This window comes from Buceros rhinoceros, unplaced genomic scaffold, assembly GCF_000710305.1.
Source record: "Buceros rhinoceros silvestris isolate BGI_N320 unplaced genomic scaffold, ASM71030v1 scaffold8738, whole genome shotgun sequence".
Lineage (NCBI taxonomy): Eukaryota > Metazoa > Chordata > Aves > Bucerotiformes > Bucerotidae > Buceros > Buceros rhinoceros.
In genome coordinates this window covers 3585-23846 of record NW_010425079.1, presented here as the reverse complement: position 1 = coordinate 23846, position 20262 = coordinate 3585, and the positions used below count along the sequence as shown (strand labels likewise).

At 41.8% G+C, this 20262-nt stretch overlaps 1 protein-coding gene across 1 annotated transcript; it reads right to left on the bottom strand.

Annotated features, from left to right (window-relative positions):
• Positions 1–3833: 3833 nt before the first annotated feature.
• Positions 3834–15728, bottom strand: MAML1 (mastermind-like 1 (Drosophila); the record flags this gene model as incomplete). Its single annotated transcript, XM_010141009.1, has 5 exons — positions 3834–4825; positions 6952–7066; positions 11361–11630; positions 13525–14931; positions 15669–15728. Coding segments are annotated over 5 exons (2844 nt in total), but the record flags the coding sequence as incomplete, so codon positions are not given.
• Positions 15729–20262: the final 4534 nt, after the last annotated feature.

Below are 20262 nucleotides of genomic sequence, written 5' to 3'. Positions count from 1 at the left end.
GCATGCCTTATGCCTACAAATACGCTCTTGGTCTTTTTACAACTCTCAAGGAAAGCAGTTCGAACCTCTAAGGCCTGTTATTCTGAGGGACCCTGAGCGTAATTTTGGAACTCTGCAATTTCGCGTATGTGAGGTCTCGGTAGTCGTGAACATCTTTCTCATTGGTAACAACCACCTCTGCAGTTGTATTTCCTAGCTGAAGGGTCCAATTGCATTAAGAAAACAGAAGTCCAGAAGCAGCGGGTATAGCACAAAGCCCTGTTTTCAAAGCAAAGTTTTCTTTACCCAGTTCTAGCCTGTTGAAATGGACTTGCTGACACCGTGAGAATTGGTAAGACACAGCAGAAGAATCTGAGCCTTAGGAACAGGCTGACCAAAATGGTGTGTTGAGGGAACCATCTCACTAGGAACAACAATGCTGAACTCTGCTCAGCTCACGCAAATGTATAAAGTCACACCATGTATGTTTAATAGACTAGCAAAATATTTATTTTGTAATGATAAAACAGAAGTGAAGGATTTCTTTTTGGTGTGCACCAGTAATTGTAGTAAAAGAATAAGGGGATTAATGGACTCTTTATACATTTCAATGACAAAAATTCATAAAGGTTAGCATCAAATTCAACTGTTCTCCATTTACAAGCATAAAACTTACCATAATACCCCCCGAACACATATATAAAGAATTATAGTTTTAAAATCTATAAAAAGTAAAAAATATACAGTCAGAAGATCTAACTCTTATTCAAATCTTTAATATAAAATTGTAAACATTTATTTACACAAAGGAAATGCGTATAACAAAATTTTGAGCACCCTTTTCAATTGAACGGTGGTTTTTGGAAGGCAGTGGATGTTGCACAGTGACACTCTCACCTTTCCCACCCAACCAAAACCGCAGTTTATAAATAAAGCCATGGGCGGCTGGCTGGGTACAGTTCAGGGGAGATACATTTTATTGCTCTGAAGCTGCAGCAAATGGAAAGCCCAAGTGCATATATAGACTGCTACATGTCCAAGGGCACAGAGGCAAAGCCCAGCCCTACCCATGCACCTATGTACGTCTAAACCGTGGTTTCATTGCCGTTGAACTGTCTCAGCTTTGTTACAGTGACGCCACATTTCCAACAGTCTGATCGCACGACGTGGACGGGACCAAACCAGAAGTGAGGGCTATTTTTCCTATGAGGTTAAATGCTGTTTGGATCCTTTTCACCTATGAAGACCAATGGGCACTACAAGCCAGTTTGCCTAGAATCACACTTAATTTTAGTTCAACAGTACCATGAAAAGGCCCTGTCATCAAACCTAGATACCTTCCTGAACAAACCCTCTGGTCAAGCAGGGCAATATCCACCTTAGCTTCCAGAAACAGTGGAGAAAAGAGCCCATCTGCATTTTCCTGGACATTTAGCTGGATTGCCTTTTTGGTAGTAACAATGCAAACAAGCAGCAGATGTGCTTTTCCTCCAATTCAGAAATTGCAACTGGATAGATTGTATTTTGACTTATTCAGAACAAAGTCCGCGTGCAAAATCTACTGGAAAACGTAGCAGATTTCACCACAACCTGAACAGGGAAGAAAGAAAAGCTGAATCCTACTACCCTGTTATTTCTCTCAAGTGTTTGTAAGGGGGAGAAAAAACTCGTGACACTGAAGGATGTCACTTGAAATTATGAGGTCCCAAGCACCCCCGACAGGAAGGGAAGGCACACTGGTGCAAAGTTAACCCTTAAAAATAAAAATACAGCAAACACTCCTTCCCCTGCCATTGCTAGTTTATATCTATACTCTTCTACCGACACTTACCTTGGACCAGGTTTTGGTTTAACTTCACAGTAAACCAAACTCACTAACTCTTTTATTCGATTGCCAGTACAAGAAAAGTTAGCATCAGTTATTTGCATCTCAGCTATTTATTCTAGACAATACCAGAGGTGTCAAAGTCACCAACACCTCCTTTTTCCCACCCAAAGACATCTTTATGTCCTCTCTTCAGAAGCAACTCGAGAGATTAAGTCTGCCTCAGGGAAGTTTTAGCCGCTATTCGGCAGTGGGATCCACTGACCAACGCACATCTTTCACCAACAGTTCAACATGGTACAACATCGAATCTGTTCAACAGAGCGTGACTCACCCACGCTAGGTAAGTGTGCTGATAAACCATGTTCCATGCATATTTGGAAAGGGTTAAAGTATTAGTGTTAAAAAGCAGTTTGTAAAAGTGCAAATTGTCTCATAAAGGAGCTGCAGATACAGTAAAGTATTTTCCTTCTCTGAAATCACTGTTATCCTTCACTTCCCTTCACCCACTCTGGAAAAAACCCTCTCTCATGCATCTCTGCAGTGCAGAAAACTCCCGAAGAAGCCAGTCTGTGCTGAAGGAAATTGTCTGTAGATCACAATGCTGGGTTTGATTAGAAAGTTTAAAGGAGTTTTCCAAAAAAGTGGATTTAAAAAGGGAAGAGGTATTTGTGCATTTAAAACAAAAGCTTTCGACTTTATTTTCATTTTAAAATAAAGGTTAAGGCAAGGTGGTTTGTGGGTGGATAGGGGATTTTTTGGTAGAAAGTAAGGACTTCGGAACACTGACTGTTCCTATGGTGGCTTCTGTCCTTCCTGGGACTGACCCCAACATACGGATAAGAGATCTCCTTGGGCTGAGCTGAAGAACCAGCATCTGCTTCAAGGGATACTGAAGAAGTAAATCCACCCGTCTATAGAAAGATTATCAAACTCGTAACCCAGGATTAAAAAAAAGAGAAAAAAGTATTTAAAGGGGGAGACTTCCATATTGGAGCAAACCTGATACAAGTCTTCTCCCAGGCTGCCTGTGCTATTATTGCTGATATCCTGAAGTGACAAAGTCTTGTGCTCATTGCGTCATCGGTAACTTTGGGGAACAAACTGATCTCAGAAGTTAGTTTTACTTTTTACAACAAAGAAAACTAGATGAGCTGTCATGAAGCAAAGCCTTCATTTAAATACATCTACCTTTGGAAATAAGTTATGAAGAAACAGGTGCAAAGTAAATGGCTTTACAATTCATGTTAAACCTACTATAGTTTAAAAGTTCTCCCATAAGAAATTCCCCCTTTAAACACAGCAAGGTACAAGCCAAGAACTGTGCCTCTCTACAGCAGAGTGCAAACTGCAGCTTAAAATTGACTACAATCTATTAAGACGACTACCTAGACTAACTGGCCAGGTTTTAATACTTTTTTTCATCTATTACCAGCATCTAGAAATATTTACTGTGAAATATCACTTGCTTATGGCACATGCTTCAGCAACGGGGGAAAGAAACAATTCAGAACATTTTGTAAGCATACTCAGGTGCATACAGCCTCTTCTCAAATAAAAAGTCTGAACTTCGACGGACAGTACTCTAACAGCACGTCAAGCTACCAACAATAACGATTGCAAGTTATCGCTGCAGGAGACTAAGCCCTACACACAATCTGTGCAACTACTTGCCTGCTTTCTGCCCTATTTCTGTGGAATTTAGTTTTATTTTTAAATAATTTTAAAATTTCATTTTAGAACACTACAAGTGAGATTTCTGAAAGGCTGCCTAGGACACGCACAATTTTTTTTGACCTGTTCAAGTGTGCGACTCCTTAGAGACGCCAAGATAATGCGCACTGTTCCTGCAGACCTTGGTGCACCTCCACCACGTATCAACACTCATTGAGAAGCAGCTCCAGTCCCTTTCCCGACCATTTACCTCTAATACCTGCGAGTCTCCTCAATGCCACAGGTTTTTTGGTCCAAGTGTTGTTTATATTTCATGAAATAATTAAAAAATAGAAGCCCCACTCCCGGCCCCAGTTTAATGAGTTCCTAACAACTCATCCAAATCATTCATCCACTCCTCTGAAGTCCTGTTTTTCAGCAAAGAGTCTATCAGATCTGTGTCACCAGTTAAGTTCTGCAGTCCATTATTGCCCGACTGGCCGCTGTAGGCGAAAGGCAGCTCCTGACTGGTTGTCCTCACAGGGTACCCTTGACTACAGTGCAGATTACCTCTGTTGGGCATTTGCTGATTTGGATTCTGGTTGAAAGCGTTCAGATCTGGAACAGTCTGGTTCATGCCAGGCAAGACTTGCTGTGAGGGTACCTGCTGTTGTGTAGGGGGGTTTGTCCGCTGCTGCGCACCTAAAGATGACGACAACATCTGCCCAGAGACAGCAGCGTTCATAGAGGTCATCGGTCTGCTGGTGCTTAGGCTTACCTGAGGCATTCCTTGGGCAAACTGCTGGTTGGCCATCTTTAGATGGGTTTGCTGCATGTGGAAAGAGGAGCTGGCAGGAAACGGTCCTAAGCCACTGTTTGCTTGTGTCTGGCTGTTAATGTTCGGGATACCTTGGTGCTGCCAAGATGGATTTTGAGCCCCCATAGCAGCTGGTACTCTTGCCATCTGTGGCTTAGATAAGGTTGGATTCAGTGCACCTTTACTGTGCTGCTGAGAAATACTTGAGTTTGCTAAGGTGTTCTGCCCGTACCCAGCAGGAACGGCAGCACCCTGGCCCAAGCTGCCTTGTCTCTGCATTGGTGGCTGTCCGTTGGCACTTTGAGTTGCATGCTGGGGAACCATCTGTGTCATACCAGACGCCAAGTTGTACAATCCCCCTCGCTGAATGTTTTGCATATTGGTATATGGAGTCACCCCCCGGTCCTGCTGACTGGAGCCCGACTGGAGTGGAGGAACAGAACTGTGTCCAGGTCCCATCTGAATCATGTTCTGGCTCTGAGGAAACATCCGTGGACTACTGGAGCTGGACTGTCCTAAATTAGTGACCCCAGGCATGGCTGAAGATGACCCTGAAATACAAAGAGATATTTTGAGATATTAAATACCTCCGTTCAACCAGAGCCGAGGCTTGTAGACACTAATTCAGAATGGAGGTGCAGCTGCATTTGATTAAGCCAACCTGTACAACCACCACACAGACAGCAGCACTTTTTAAGTAAAGAGTGTCAGTTGTTGCTCCAGTTAGCACCTCCAGCTTGATCTCAAACACAGATATGCCAATGTCCTAAAAAATCTGAATACCACTTCTAAGAGTTCAGTATCATCAATTTAAAAAAAAAGACTTTAAAGGCAGGGCTCTGATATTTCTTTGTGAACAAGAGGTACACGCACACTTTGAAGTGCATGCACAGCTTGCTGAGCTGTTAAAAATACCACTCACTGCACACACACGTTGTCAGTTAAGTGCATGCACTTTCTAGCTCTTATTGTACAGCTGCAGGGTTTGCAGTCCTGTGTTTTCCCAGTTCCAGAAATTTCTTCTATTTTATGTAACTTTTGGAAAGTTCTGGTCAAGTATCTTTTAGATTTCCACACTGAAATATTCACTATGTGAATACGCATTGCTGATAACCAAGCAGAACGATTTGCAAAAATAAGACTTCTCAGCAAATAAAAAAAGTCCTTTCTTGTAAGTTCTGAGTAAAAACTTTCTTCTTGTAGAAAAAACAGCCCTCTATTTAAAGCAAAAAAAAAAAAAAAACCACCACATATAGGGGAAAAAGCACTGTGAGGTGTAATGCATATAAACCCTTCCCACACAGTCGACCAAAGGAAACCTGCTACACTAGTACTTTCTCTACTTTCAACCACAACGCTGCAGAATTCTTCCATATTTTATCATAGCTGAGGAATATTGGTTCTCCATCATTATTAATTCAATTATAATTTTATTCAAATATAATTCAAATTATATTGAATTAATTAGTAACAACGCACGCCATAAAAACACCAATGTCAGGGAGGGAGGTGGGTGGGTGGATGGGAGAAGAGTCTTTCTGGAACACTGCAGTGACAAGGTCATACACACACCAGGATTTAAGATGGAAAAAAAAATAGTTACAATCATCATGACAAGAAAAAAATAGTTTTAATAATGCTGTTGTTTATCACAGCAAAATATCCTCTATCTCTAAGAGGTGTACTGCTGTGTTTCTGTAGAGAAGGGCAGGAGAGAAAAAAATGTTTCAGTGCAATATTTGAAGGATGCTACTGATCACTGTGTTAACACATGATCCTTTTGTGTTGGGATCAAGTTTTCTCAGCTAAGTAACAAAACCCAGTCATAGCTCTACTAGTCACCAGCACTGTTGGAATACGGGTATCACATTTCTAGTTGCATCTTTTCCCTTTGGTATTTATTTCTGTGGGAACATAGAGAATAAGGAAACAAGATGAAGGGAATAAGCACTTTTCTTGTACTCTAGATTTATCAAAAGAGACATGGGGCTTCTTGATGGCCTGTTAAATAAGGATTTTTCAGGTAAGGAGATGAGTTTTTACCATTCTCTAGTTCTTCCACCTTCATGAAGCTATTCCAGCTTAACAGTAACAACATCTTTTATTTATCAGCATTAGTATGCTGAAGCCATACCAAGATGCTTCTCCTGCAATAAAACCCCATGTAGGACACTAAAACGTAATGAAGAGAATTCAAGTTGCATTCCCTTCTACAGGCAGCAGGGGTAAGAACATTAGAGAATGTTAAACTCATCCTAGTAGATGAGAGAAATAATACATCACTTATTTTTCTCTAATGAGGGCTGTGACAGATACAAGCAATAGCAATGTTACGCTACAGAAAACCCCCTGAATCCTGCTCTATGAAAGTAAAGGAGAATCTACAACCTATAAAGGGAAACGGTAGTACAAAAAGGCCTTTAAAACAATGAAGACACTTAAGAATTTTACCCATTTCCAAAGCAATATTGAGAATCAGAAGCATAAGTTTGTCCCAGATATCTGGGACAGCGAAAGCTGTTAATTGGCAACTGAATCAGAGGTCTAAAAGTTTTAAGGTGCAGTAATGTGGGAAGATGATGTAATAAAAGTTACCCAGTCCAGGAAACGTGCAGACACCTTGGTCTTTACTCCTGGTGTTTTTTCTGCCGTTATTTCAGTCGCCATGTTTACCTACCCGTGAACTGTCCCACTGGTGGCTGGTACGGATTCTGCGGCTGATCCTGGTACTGGGGAGGTGGTCGAGTCAGATGCCGCTGCAGCTGCTGCTCTTGCTGCTGCCGCTGTTTCTCCTAAAACAGGTGCAATACAAGACCATTAGAAAACCAGTCAAGCTTTTTCCAAGGGTGACCATCTTGGATAAACACAAGCTACCTGCATACTTTTCTGCAGAGCTGATAATTCAAGGGGCTTATACGACCTTGAAGTCACTGCAGACCTTTGTTCTCAAGATTCAAACAGTCAATTTAATCTGATGAGTGATAAGATTAGGAACTCTGAGACAACAGCGTGTTACAGGGGTTACTGCAACGCATGTCTGAAGGCTTTAACACATTGGAAGTCCAACATGCCTTTTAATCAGTAACATAATCAACAGGCATCAGTAGGAATGCTCTAAGAATACTAACAGGCACAAAAAGAGCAAAAGCCAGCATGTGAAAAAAAAATTCAAACATACTTCTTTGCTCTTCACTCCCAGATCAATTATTTTAGACCTCTCTTTAGAAATTAAAGTACAAGTCATAAATACCAAGTGTTACACAGAAAAGTAAAAATTGAACGTGTAAAAATTTTCTCCTATACCACAGGTTTTACTGGAAGATAAACTGCAAAACTAAGTTTATAACAGAAGTTGTACAAACTTTGTAATCGTTGTTCAAAGGCACTCTCTTAACGATGTCCCCGTCAATTGAAACAAACCCTACTAATGAGTCCAAATAACCTTGCCTCTTGATAAGCACATTCAACTTGTACCTACATTACGATAAAACCATTTCAAAATATAGAACGAGTGCATTTGCTATGAGGAAACTTTTGGGAACATTAAATGTAAAGCCTTGAGGGGGATGTTCCACCAATAGTGCACTCGGAGATCTCAACAGGCTGCTTTTCCAATATGAAATATATCAGGCGTAGCATTTCTGGCTCTTCTTCCACAGACACCAACCAGACAAATTCTGAGACAACTAAGTAGTCATGCAATGCACAGCTACCTCATCATCATCATCATGGCTTGGCTTCGTGAACGAAGATCTGGGAAGGGCTTTTCCCACGCTCACTGCAAGCGATGAGTGCACCCTTCGGGCCTGCGTGGTGGGTTTTTTAGGTGAAGCGCAGCGTGCGCGGAACTGGCTCCACCCTTTACACCTGAGGTTCATCTGCCAGGGCCTAGCGAGGTTGGACAGTGACAGCAAAGTCCTCAGGTCGTAGGTTTGGTTAGAGTGTCCTTCTCTTAGATGGAGCCTTACAAGGCTAAACGAGCTCCATCTGCCCGGGTTTGGAGTCAGAGTTGTCCTTCTCCTAGGATGGCTGCCCGAAGGCTACTGAGCCCATCCTGCCCGTGGACACACTTTGTCTGACCCTTCAGCCGAGACCTGTCTGGCTTGGGAGACCCCACCGGAGGCACATGCCACCACCAGCACAGCTCTCAACCTCACAAGGGCACACAAGCTCCTTCCCCACGGCAAGGGGGTGCCCATGAAAGAGTCACTGCTCTACCTCCGGACATCACAGACCCGGGCACGGGGCAACTGGGGCCTGCCAAGAACAGGAGTCCTGGAGGGGGCCGGGGCCTGCCAAGAACGGGAGTCCTGGAGGAAAGCACAGCTACCTACTTATGTGAAAAGTTACACAGAGCGCAGAAGGGGACAGACATTCCATTCCAGGAGCCCTGGGGTGAAGGCACAAGCAATAAGCCTTTAAAGAGGCGGCTAGAGTGATATAACAAAGAAACATCTGCAGCTAAGAAGCTGTTGAGACATGCAGAGGAATGAAGAGGGCAGGCTGCCTGACAGAGAGGACCTGCTGCTTGCAGGACCAGTCCAACCTGAAAGAGGCTGACCACAGAAGCCAAGAGATGCCATAGTTCTGAGAGAAACCAAGAGCTGCAGAACCTGGCTCAGAAAAGAGACAGGAAAAAAAAAAATCATGTAGGACATCGAATGCAAAGACAGCTTTAGAGTGGCAGGGAATGGCATTGAAACTACCAGAAACTACACTTCTCCTGCAAAACAGAGATCGACTGATTCAAAAATCTTTTTGTAGAACTACAGCCAGTATCATACGTAGCCAAAGAAATAAATACTGAATTAAAAAGCTGAGAAGATCTAGCCTGACTGGGCAGCACATGGTCAAGAAATGCGGTCAATGCAGTATCAAAGTCTGCTTGGCTTCAAAGCGAAGCTGCTCCTTATTTGGGATCAGAGCCCCAGTATCTCTATACAAAGATGGAAATTGTACAAGTCAGTCATAGTTACCATAACCAGGACAGGAGTAAAATAGTTTCATAATACTGATATTTACTACAGCAGCACGTGCTGGCTACACAGAAACAAACAGGTAAGGAAAAAAATACCTCAGCTCTATGTTTGAGATACACTACTGACCATCCTGTTAACATACCGCACGCTGCTCAGAGCGGTCTGATGCTGGGAGGTCCATTACTCAGCTAAGGACACCTGCCAATCCACAGCTCTAAGAGCTCTAACGGGCCACAGTAATCACCCTTCGGTGGTGCAGGAGTACAGGCAGGATGCCAACACCCCATATTTCCTTTCTCCCCACCTTCTTTCAAAGACTACCTGTCTGTTAACATCTTGGGAGAGTAGCAACTGGTAATGTTTGACATTTGATATTAACATACAAGTCCTCAAAACCTGAATGATCTACTAAAAAGTATTATAAGGCTTTATATAAGTTTACAGATTGCAGAACTCATACAGAGAATATTATTTTATTGATGATTTGGGCATTCTTTGTCCTTCAGACTTGGATAGTCTATTTCCACCATGAAATCTGGGTGGAATTTCAGCCCTTAGCCCAAATGGCATTTTTACCCAAATCTCAAAAACGTATCTTTACCAACATTCATACAGGTTTCTTTAAAACACTGCCAACCATATTCTTATGTTTTATCTACAGTGGGTCAAGAACTGTAGGAGATTTTCTGTCATCTCAGTGCAGCCCTCTATTTTAACAGAGGTCTCCAGGTGATCAAAAAAGCCATTTGCTAGGATGTGACACCGCCGCAGCTCCAGAAAATTGCAGATTCTACCATGGGCTTTCACATGTTTTCAGTTTGGAGGAGACTGTATCATCTCCTTCTTTAAGAAAGAAAACATCTGATAGACAGTTGTTGCAATAAAAGTTAAGGTGTCTATCCCCCCCCCCCAACCATTACCTGTCCTCTCATCATCTCTATGTTCCAACTTACAGTGAAAATCCTACCTACCAGGGTAACCACTCCAACTTGAAAGTTGAGAACATTGAGATTTATCAGGTTCTAACAGTGCTGAAAATTAAGGAAATTACACATTCCCAACTGTTATTAGTTGAAGGACTTCAGAGCATTTCTTCATTTTAATTCTCAGGGATAGACGCACTTCACATTTTTTTTCCTTAAAACCACTATCCTTTTTTCCCCTCATTATTCCCAAAGACAGTTTCCATGGTTCTTTCCTCCACCATTATCTTCAAAGACAAAATTCTTCAGCAGTACCCTTTTTCCAGAAGATCTGAATACTTGCTTCTCCCTGGGTCTCAAACCTGCTTTGAAAATTCATCTTCTCCTCCTCCATACTGGACACTGACCACTTCTCTGTGTGTACAGCGCCAGTGCCTGGAACACAGCTGCAGGGCCTTGTAAAAATGCAGAAAAGCACTGGGGACTGGTAAGGGGAATGAAGCTCCTTTGGGCTGAGTCCCAGCTGAAAGACTTGCAAAAAGTTTAAAGCTTAGAGATGGTCACACAAGGAGCTCATTGCCCTGAGAGAGGCTAAAGCAGCTTTCTGCAGCATGATGGACAGCAGAGTTAAATTGTTCTGGCAGGGTAAGATGCAAGTTGGGTGGAGATGCCAAATTATTTTCCCAAAATAAACAAGTGAAAGACGTTTTACAATTGAAACATGAACTGCTGTGGATCTCGCAGGGAAGAAAGGCAGAAGGCATAAAGTCTCTTGTTCATTGCTTCCATTTTTAAAGCTCTACAGAACACATCAAAGGTATCCCAACCTTCTATTTTATTTTTGCTTTGATTCCATTTGCCTTTCTTCTTTCACAAAGAATTACACCATAGCTGGAATGATACATTCTCTGCATGTAGGTATTGTCTACTACTCAATTCTACCTATTTCAGTCTTTTCATTCATCACAGTGCCTTGTAACAATAGAAAAAATAAGCCTCAGCACTCAAACGCTACATATCTGGGTTACTTTTATAGAAACTTAAAACAGCAATTATACTTATGAAAGTGCCTTGTAGTTTACATCCCATTTTGCAATGTGATAACTGCTTGTCTAAATCTCAGATGGTGTTTCACCCACCAAAGCAAATCAGCACCAAGAAACCAAGACTGCTCCCCCTCTCACCTGCTCAGCCAGAAGATGCTGCTGTCTCTGCTCCATTAGAAATTGCTGCTTCTGTTGCTCCATAAGCAAGTGCTTTTGTTGTTGCTCCCTTTGCTTCTGCTGGTCCATCAACATTTGGTGTTGCTTCATCACTGCTGCTTGCTGCTGATTGCTGAGATAAGGTGGGTTGCTGTGGTTACCTGCCATGGAGACATTGGGAGCCTGGGCACCCACGCCAGGGCCCGGGACAGAAACGGGAACACGAGGAACGTTAGGAGAAGAGGTTTGATCCTGCAGAATATAGAAAAGATGACATGAGTTACAGAAAGAGATTAGCCCTCCAGAATTTGGAAATGGAGTAGCTACACCGATGAGGAAAGGCACTTCCATGATGCTAATCATGATTTGTAATATTTCATCATTTTACTGAATAAGGAAGAGAGGCTTTATAAACAAAGTCTACATGAGGAGGGGAATCATAACACATCTCAGAAAACCAGAGGTTGTCAATTATTGCTTATTTGTACATTTACACTATTTATTAAAAATTAGATCAGTTCCTTCTATTTGGCCATCTTCCTGCAACAGCTTCTAACAGAAAAGGCAAAGTGGGATGCAGTTTCCAGTCCAGCTAAAGACAGCCAAAACCCCATCTGTAAAGCACCAGACACAGAAGAGACAGGTCTGAGCTAAGGTCACATTTAGGAATGGAGGCCTTCACTTCACTCTCCAAGTACTTCCCCAAGGCTGGCTCAAGCAGGCGAGTACAGCTCTGTGTGCTTCCGCCCAGCCAGAGGAACGGCACCAGTTACAAACAGCACCTCAAACACACCAGCTTCAGTTTACTTTGAAACTTCAGTTTACTTTGGGTGCAGCTTTTCAAGCACTACATTTTACATTTGCATTATACAAAACATATATTTAAATCCTGCCTCTTCTGTCAACATCTAATTTAGAGTGTTTATGCCTCCCCTCCTAAAGCTGGTTTTTTTAGTATCAGAGTATTTACTCTTTGCAGGTGAAGGGGGAGAAGGCCACCACTGATTAAAATGAGTCTTCGTGTATTTTTCCAGCAATCCCACTGTCACCAAGTTCCACAGAGAAAAATACTATTATGGATAAGCTTGTTGTTGTTATTAATTTTTCATCTACCCATCATTTTTCATTCCACCCTTCTTTCACCAAAATGTTGTTAGATTGTTACTCTGCTTTTAAAGAGAGAACTTTTTGTGCCCAGATTTTTCTTTCTATGTCAGTGTGGTCTTTATCACACACTAATCAGATCTTTTTCACAGGTTTTTTGTTTTCTTTTGTTGAGGGAACATATTACTAGAGTTGGATCTCCAACAGCTTTTGCTAGAGGAGCTTTAATTCTTATAACAAAGATCCTTTTTTCTCAACAAGCCCTTTAGTACATGCATTGCAGGCACACGTTACAGAATCCAAATGAGTCTACTCCTCCTCCACAACAGAAATTTTAACCTGCAGCATACCTGTAGAATCAGTTATACATAAGGCAAAGAAGCACCATCTGGAATTTTCCTTTACAGGAAAACCTGAAGCATATTGCTTCAAGCAGACAAATATTACTATTACTCATTCTTAAAAACTCAAAAAACCTCATTTGTCTCCTGCTCCATGCTTCCTCAATCCTCAGAGACTTAATCAATAATACGCTTTTGAAAAGTCCCAAGTTACACCCAAGGCATGAGGAATGCAGCCCCCACCTCCATCTCTCTTCAAAAAAGAAGGAACCGAAGGCATGTCTTTTTATAGTAAGCCAACTGACACAAATAGAGACTAAAAAGGTAAAGAAATCAAAGCTTCTTTGAGAACACCGTTTAACACTACAGTTTTACATGAGTTATTTTAGGCAAAGGTTTACAAAGCATCTATTTATCTTCATAAGCAGAAGCTTCTATGAAGCATGACATAAAGTCTGCTAAGCTGGAAATGACACGTTACCGCATGCATGACCTAGAACCGAGTACGTTTTCCACTGGAGACAGTTTTTCCAGAGTTCTTGGTTCTTGTCTCAGCTTATTGAACGTTATTCATCTTCTACTTTAAAATCATGCAGCAACTGTTTTGAAACAATACCAAGTGAACTGTACTCTATCCAACACCCGCTTGCAAAACCTTCAGTCTGCTACTAAACAAAGGTAACAAAACCCAGAAAATTCACCTGACTGTGCGGTAGTCGGTAGGCGATGTTTCCAGACTTGGGTTTCAACAGGATCATCCCGTTCTGGTCATCGCTCACGTGAGACAGTGGTGGCTGCTGGCGCTGTTGCATGTATGCCAACATAGGGGTCTTGTTCTGACCAGCTACTGTAACCCCCTGCTCACATTCTGCTTTGTAATGGGAAAGAGGTTTGGTGTTCCCATAGTCCAGCATAGAGCCTTGGCTATTCACAGGGTTCTGGTTCAAGCTGTTTTGTTGATGAGCCAAAATGCTCACATGGTAATTGCCTCCAGCTCTTGGTGAGCTTTTATTTCCCATATTAGGCATCATGAGTTTCTGATTGTTGAAGTCTGGCTGGTAAATCGATGGACTGGTGGGATTTTCCATGGTATATGGGACAGCCAGTGGACTATGAGAAGGCCCAGACTGTTGCCAAGTAGACATCTGATTTGTTTGGTGGACTTGTGAAGCTTGCTGCTGGTTCTGCAACATCTGGTCTCTCTTCTGCTTGGCAGCAATCTGCTGAAGTTGATGAGCAGAAGACATTTCTTTGGCACTTCCTGCGCCCTTCCCAGGTAACAACACGTTGGGTAGAGGCCTCTGGACGTTCTGAGAGTGGTTTGATGCCTGCATCATGGCCTGATTAGGATTTTCAGTCATTGACTGACTAGAAGGCTGAAACATAGCCTGAGAACTACCAACCGCCGGAGAAGCGGCGCTTACAGGTACAGAAGCAGCACCAAGAAAGGCTGAACCTGATGAAGTGGATCTCACCTGGGGGGATCCTATCTGTTCCTGTTCAAAGGGTGCTGGGGAAAACTCAGTTTTTATGTTAATATCTTGTGGTAATGGAGTCTGTGCAGCTGAATTTGAAGAATCTGCATCTTTTTTCTCTTCAAAGTCTTCATTAAAGAGATCCTTCATGTCTTCATCGGGCACTGATCTATTAAGCTCCTCAATAAGTTCCTTCCACTCTTGCTCATTAAGATTAAGATCAGGCATCAAGTTATTCTGAGATATAGAACCCCCAGCTCCAGCAATCACACATGGAAGATCATCTACAGGCTCCTGCTTCAGCTCCTTGTTCAAACTCAGAGGAAATGAGTCATCAGCATCACCACCTCCGTTCATTTGCAGGCTGGACTCTGGAAGACACTTCTTGCTGATGCCATCTAGCCCCATCGGATGTTTCCCATTAAGTTGTAAGGTATCTCCGCCACCAGATTTCTTGTCGAGATGATGGAGTGGAGACACAGGGGGCATTCCATTGGAGGAACCACTCACTCCACCAAGGCCGTCATCACGACGCAGTTTCTTGGACACAGAAAATACATCACCATAGCCATTCTGCTGGTCTCCATTCTGAGGGGAAGCAGCGCTATCAAGCTTTCTTTTCACAGTCTCATGAAGCTGCTGGAAAAAAAAAAAAGGAAGGTTTTAGTTACTTAGTTTTGTGTTTCATAGATTAGGATTTTTCTTTCATACCAGAACATTGCCTAGCTCCAAATAAAATATTTAAGGAAAAAGGGTTACAAAAAGCTTATATCTTTGCTTTGATAAGATTTGTTTTACAAGTCATCACATGAGATGAACTCGTTACTATCTCTTAAGATAAACTTTCAAAAATAAGTAATATATCAAACAGAGCCCCCTCCTTCAAAGAAAACCCAAAGCTGCCATATACTTTGACAACAACTAAAAGTTGAGAAATGGCTGTGAACTAGAATATATGATGATTTTTCCTATTTAAAATTTTAAAATATGGAATAATGTTAAGATTCAAATTTTAGATGAGAATAAAACCCTATATTTTATTTGGCCCATGTACACATAGTGTAATTGTTTTGTCAGACTGATTTATAAAGCAGTCTCACATTTAAATATTTAGAGAGATAACCATTTCTCTTGTGATTATAATTTTTTGAGAAGAACTAGTATATAAACTTTGTACACATTTTTGGCACTAAAGCAAAACCAGTCGGTCACTGAGTGAAACCACTGTTTCACTCCGTTTCATACAAGGTAAAATGCAATTCAGAAGTCGGTCAATTCTATCACAGCAGAGCAAGTTTCTTCCTTTCCTCCTTTCTCCTAAAGCATTTGCCAGCTGCTCCTCTCTGCACTATGACCACCAGAGCCCTCACCAGCTCAATAGCTGGCTTCTCAGCTAGGGCGTGCACACATTCTTTCTCTTGTAGTGCCACCTAGAAGCAACCACAGAGTACAGCAACAGTCCTACCACCAGACTCTGAGAGAGCCTGTGTTCACTTTCTCTTTCGTGGCAGCACGCTTTCAAATATAAGTTCTTTCCACTGCTTCAGAAACATCTGCAGGCAGAATTCATGCACACATCAAAGATGACTATAAACTTTTCCTTCCCTCAGGTGCATTCTGTTGTGCTTCGCCTGTGCTGGAATGCTACACTAACACAGCCACTGCTGCCGGGCAGACACTGCTCGGACAGAGCGCTGCGCTCACAGAGGGGAAGATCCCATCAGCTCCCCTGACCTGCACCAGCAGGACCCACGAGGAGAATCCCCACGAAAATCCACTCGTCTGAAGCACTGAACAACAGCTCTCAGATGGCAGAAAAGCAGCTCATTAAACAAACCTCAAGACAAGTGTGTTTATTTTAATATTACTTGCAGTCTCCACCACACAGTCCACTCACCCTTGGGGAAAACTGTCTCATCCAGGAACAAACAGGGGAAACCTCAAGATCTGAGCACTCAAGCAAGAGGCTGTATGTAGAGCCAGCATAAATTATCAGAAGAATTTTACAGCACTTGCCTGGGCAACAGCATTCTTTGATTCAAGGACAGAAGACTGGTTCACAGTTAATTGTTGTAATTTTTTTTAAGTCTACAGTTAGCTGATCTTCAGAAAAAACACTGTTTGTTTAGTGCCGGCATAGGTAGCAGCAAAATCTTATTTTTATCTGAGGGACACACTGCAGCTTCCCAGGAGGCTATGGTCTTCTAGATGGTTCATAGATATAGCAGCAGCAAGATCAGCAGACCTAGTAGAACGAGGTGAGGTGTATGTTGGAGAGGAGGCTGGAACTTGAATTCTCTTGATCGGAACATCAGTCTACAGCTTGGCATAGCAGATTGAGAGTGAATTTTTCAAATACCAACTTGAAAGAATAATGGAAAATTACTTTTTTGTGAATAGGCAAAACAAGAGAAAGCAAGGAAGCCTCAACTCAAACACAACATTTGGCTTTCAGCAAGTTTCCTACTGTTTACTTAATACTCCAACTGGGAAAACCAAAGCTCCAGGTGGATGAGTAACTTGCCCAAGGTCATATGATGAGTCAATCACTCAAAGTCAGGGAATGGATCCTCCTTAACTCTCAGTCATTAGGGAAAAACACACTCCCTGAAAATTGACATACAAGTAGTAACTTTGTTTTGTACACTGAACATATTCTTCTCATAGTTGAAGCAAATTTCTGTATTAAAACAGAATATCCATCACAGGCTCTTTCCATCAATTAAAACACCTAGGAGGTCTTGTATCTATATGGGCTTTAACAGCCAAAACACTCAGACATCTGATTCTTGGCATCATCTTGACTTTAATTGCTCTAGACAAAGTTCTTATTTCACCTAAAACAATATTTCTTTGTCACAAAAAGATTAAAGAAAAAATAACTTTAATCAATTCTCTAATGAAGCAAAATTTGGTGGTGACTGCTTCCAGCCTTGCTTCACCTCAGCTAAATCTAAGATTATTTGAAAGACATCCTACCTGTACACGACAGCCAACAGAAACATAGGAAGGAAAATCTGCTTATCTTCTATCCGTATCAGAAAAGATTGAGCCAGCTAGTAACCAGGACACTTAACGTCTGAGTTTCTGAAGCTATTCACCAACTGCATTTCCATGCCAGCTCACTTTTCAGATGCAAAAGAGTCAGAAGGTACTGGGATGTTGTGGCATAAGTCTATACCAAGATTTATGCTGCTGTAGTCAGCGCTACCACACAGCCAGCTAACCAACTTAAAAGTAACAGTGCTCCATTTTCTACCTCCTTTCCTCTGAAGAAAGGACAGCACTATACAAATTTGTGGGAGTCAAAAGGTACAGGTTCCTTCTCCTCTGACATTAAAAGAGATCCTGATACCTTCTATTTACTCATGTTTAATTTTGAGTGAGAGAACATGACATTCTCACACCAAAGTCATTTAAGTGTTCTCCAAATAATGCAACTTTCTCTTATGAAATTCTTTTCTTGAGTACAATTCTTACATACTATCTTGAGCTCTTGATTTCTTAACAGAAAAAGAAATATTCAATTCAGTTCTTCCCCAATTTGTCTGCATCTATCCAAATCTGGTTTGGGAGGAAAAAAAAAATAACACTGAGCATGTGAGCCACAAGTCAGACTGCAAGCTATTTACATATCAAGCTGCTCCAACAGACTTCAAGGCAAGAAAAACCTGTTCTGTTCTGCCAAAACTCAAAAAAAAAAAAAAAGAGAACACTGACAAAGTAAAGCACAGCTTGCTACTCACTCAGAAAATCCCTTTAGCTTTAATTTTATTGTCCACTCATTCTGTCTATCATTCCGTAAGGCGCAGTGGCACTCTGATATGCTGTCCACGGTTTCCTCAGTGGAATCAATTTTATTTATAACACAAGCCAAACCCTTCCATTGTCTCAAGATCAGATACAGAAATGTATTCTCATTTTTTCAGCCTACTTAACTTCCCCTCAAACGATGAACCTTCAAGATTGCTACTATTAGCTTTGCCTAAAAGTATTACCCCAAAAGCATTTATCCAAAGTATTGAAACCAATACAGGCACTGTGCAAAGTGAGGGATGGAAGCGGGCCTTGGTCCTCTGGCCCAAGACAGGACTCTTCCCAAAGAGCCACCAAAGGGCCATGGGCTGCACCTCCACACCACCAGGGCTTTTATTCACGTGACAAACCTGACAGCCCTCAGCATGGTAATGAATACTATGTCTTGGCAGGAGCACGCATGCCAGTCAGGCCGTAACTGTGGATTCCTCATGAACTGATGAACGTCAGGTGTCATCCAGCACCACAAAAGGGGTGTCAGCACCAGCAGCCTCTGACTGTGTAATCCACAGCAGGTACACACTATTCTTGACAAGGACACAGGACCACAATGCCAGAGGTGGCTGCACGCCCAGTCAAATGACAAGGCTTCCATCAGAAAACAGACAGCACACAAATAATTTTTACAAGCTGTATTCGATCTCTGTTTTAAACCCACCAGTTTTACCACAATGATGCTCGGCCGTATAGCAGGGGCAAGTTGGCAGACTTCATAAAAGCTGTCCACATGGAAGCCAACAAGGAGATTATTCCAAGAAATCAGTAACATACTGAAAAACATCAGTATGAAACACTCAATACCTGAAACTAGTTTTAGATAAGCATCTGAAGCCAATGACATTTCAACACGTTGGAACTTAACAAGCATGAAAATTTAGTTTACATTGTTTGCTTGAAAGCAAGAATTCATAATATAGAATTTTTAAACTGAGAATGCTCAACTTTTGTAAAAATCCAGTGATTTGTTTTATTTTGAGTCCTGTAACTGAAGACAGTAAACACATACATATAAAGTAGAAAGTCTAGGCAAGTTTCACTTTCTTCTGAAAAAGTATCTGGCGAACATGGCAGAAATGAGACTTTTAAAAGCCTGGTTCTTACGCTGTGCCTTTTAGGTTCCAAATAACATTCTTGTTTATTTTCTTTAAGCATCTGTTACAGAGATTAAAATATTCTTACAGGATTCAATAGAGTTTTAATTTTTTGTGTTTTATTTGGAATGAGTTTACCACTTCAGTCTCAGAATTAAGTTACATCTATAAGGATTTTTCATGAAATACCAGTGAGAGAACTGTAATGCAAAGAAGAAATGCTATATGACTCTACAAATATAATAAAAATCTAGTTCCAATATGCCTCCTAGCTAGCAACTCGGCTTCTCACCTAGAAGGGGAAACCAACGTAGAATATATCCCTGCTTCTGCCATGGCAACACTGAGAAGCTCCCTTGAACCAGAGCTCACAGCAGGTCCTCTACAGACACCAAATCTCCCGTCCTGGCTGGCCGAGGACAGGAGCAAAGACAACAACCCCCTAAGCTGGAACAACAATGCAAATACCAGGAATTGTAGCGTATGAATTTTGGACAGAAAACAAAACACTGTGACTCTACAACATGCTAAGAAGTCCCCATTCAGTGCGCATCTCCCCACAGCTCCCAAAGCTGCACTGCCCCTGCAAGGAAAGCATTTCATCACCCGATGTGCTCCTGCATTCCACTGTGTTGTCAGAATCAAACTGCTGGACTAATTTTAATTTTGACTTTTACTTTAATTCCAGAAGACTTTTGTATTTGGGCGACTGCCTGCTGGAGTGAAGAAGGGCTGTGGATATGCACGTCTATAAATATCCCAAGCCTGCATTAGTCACAAGGGGCAGCTTCTGCTAGAGGAATTGTTCTGCCGAATCAAGAAAACTGCCATGCCTTCAGCCACAACGCCGGATCCTCCACCTCGCTTGAACTCAAACAGCGGCAGCAGATCAGTCACTCCCAGATCTTTATGATTTAGGAAGCATCATTGCATATCTAACTAATCTGGTAAGGGAAATGCTTCAAACGTACAATACCTTACAGAGAATTAAAAGGAGACAAAGAAAAACCTGTCTGAGTTGTTGGGCAACAAAATATCAGACTTGTCAGCAAAAACA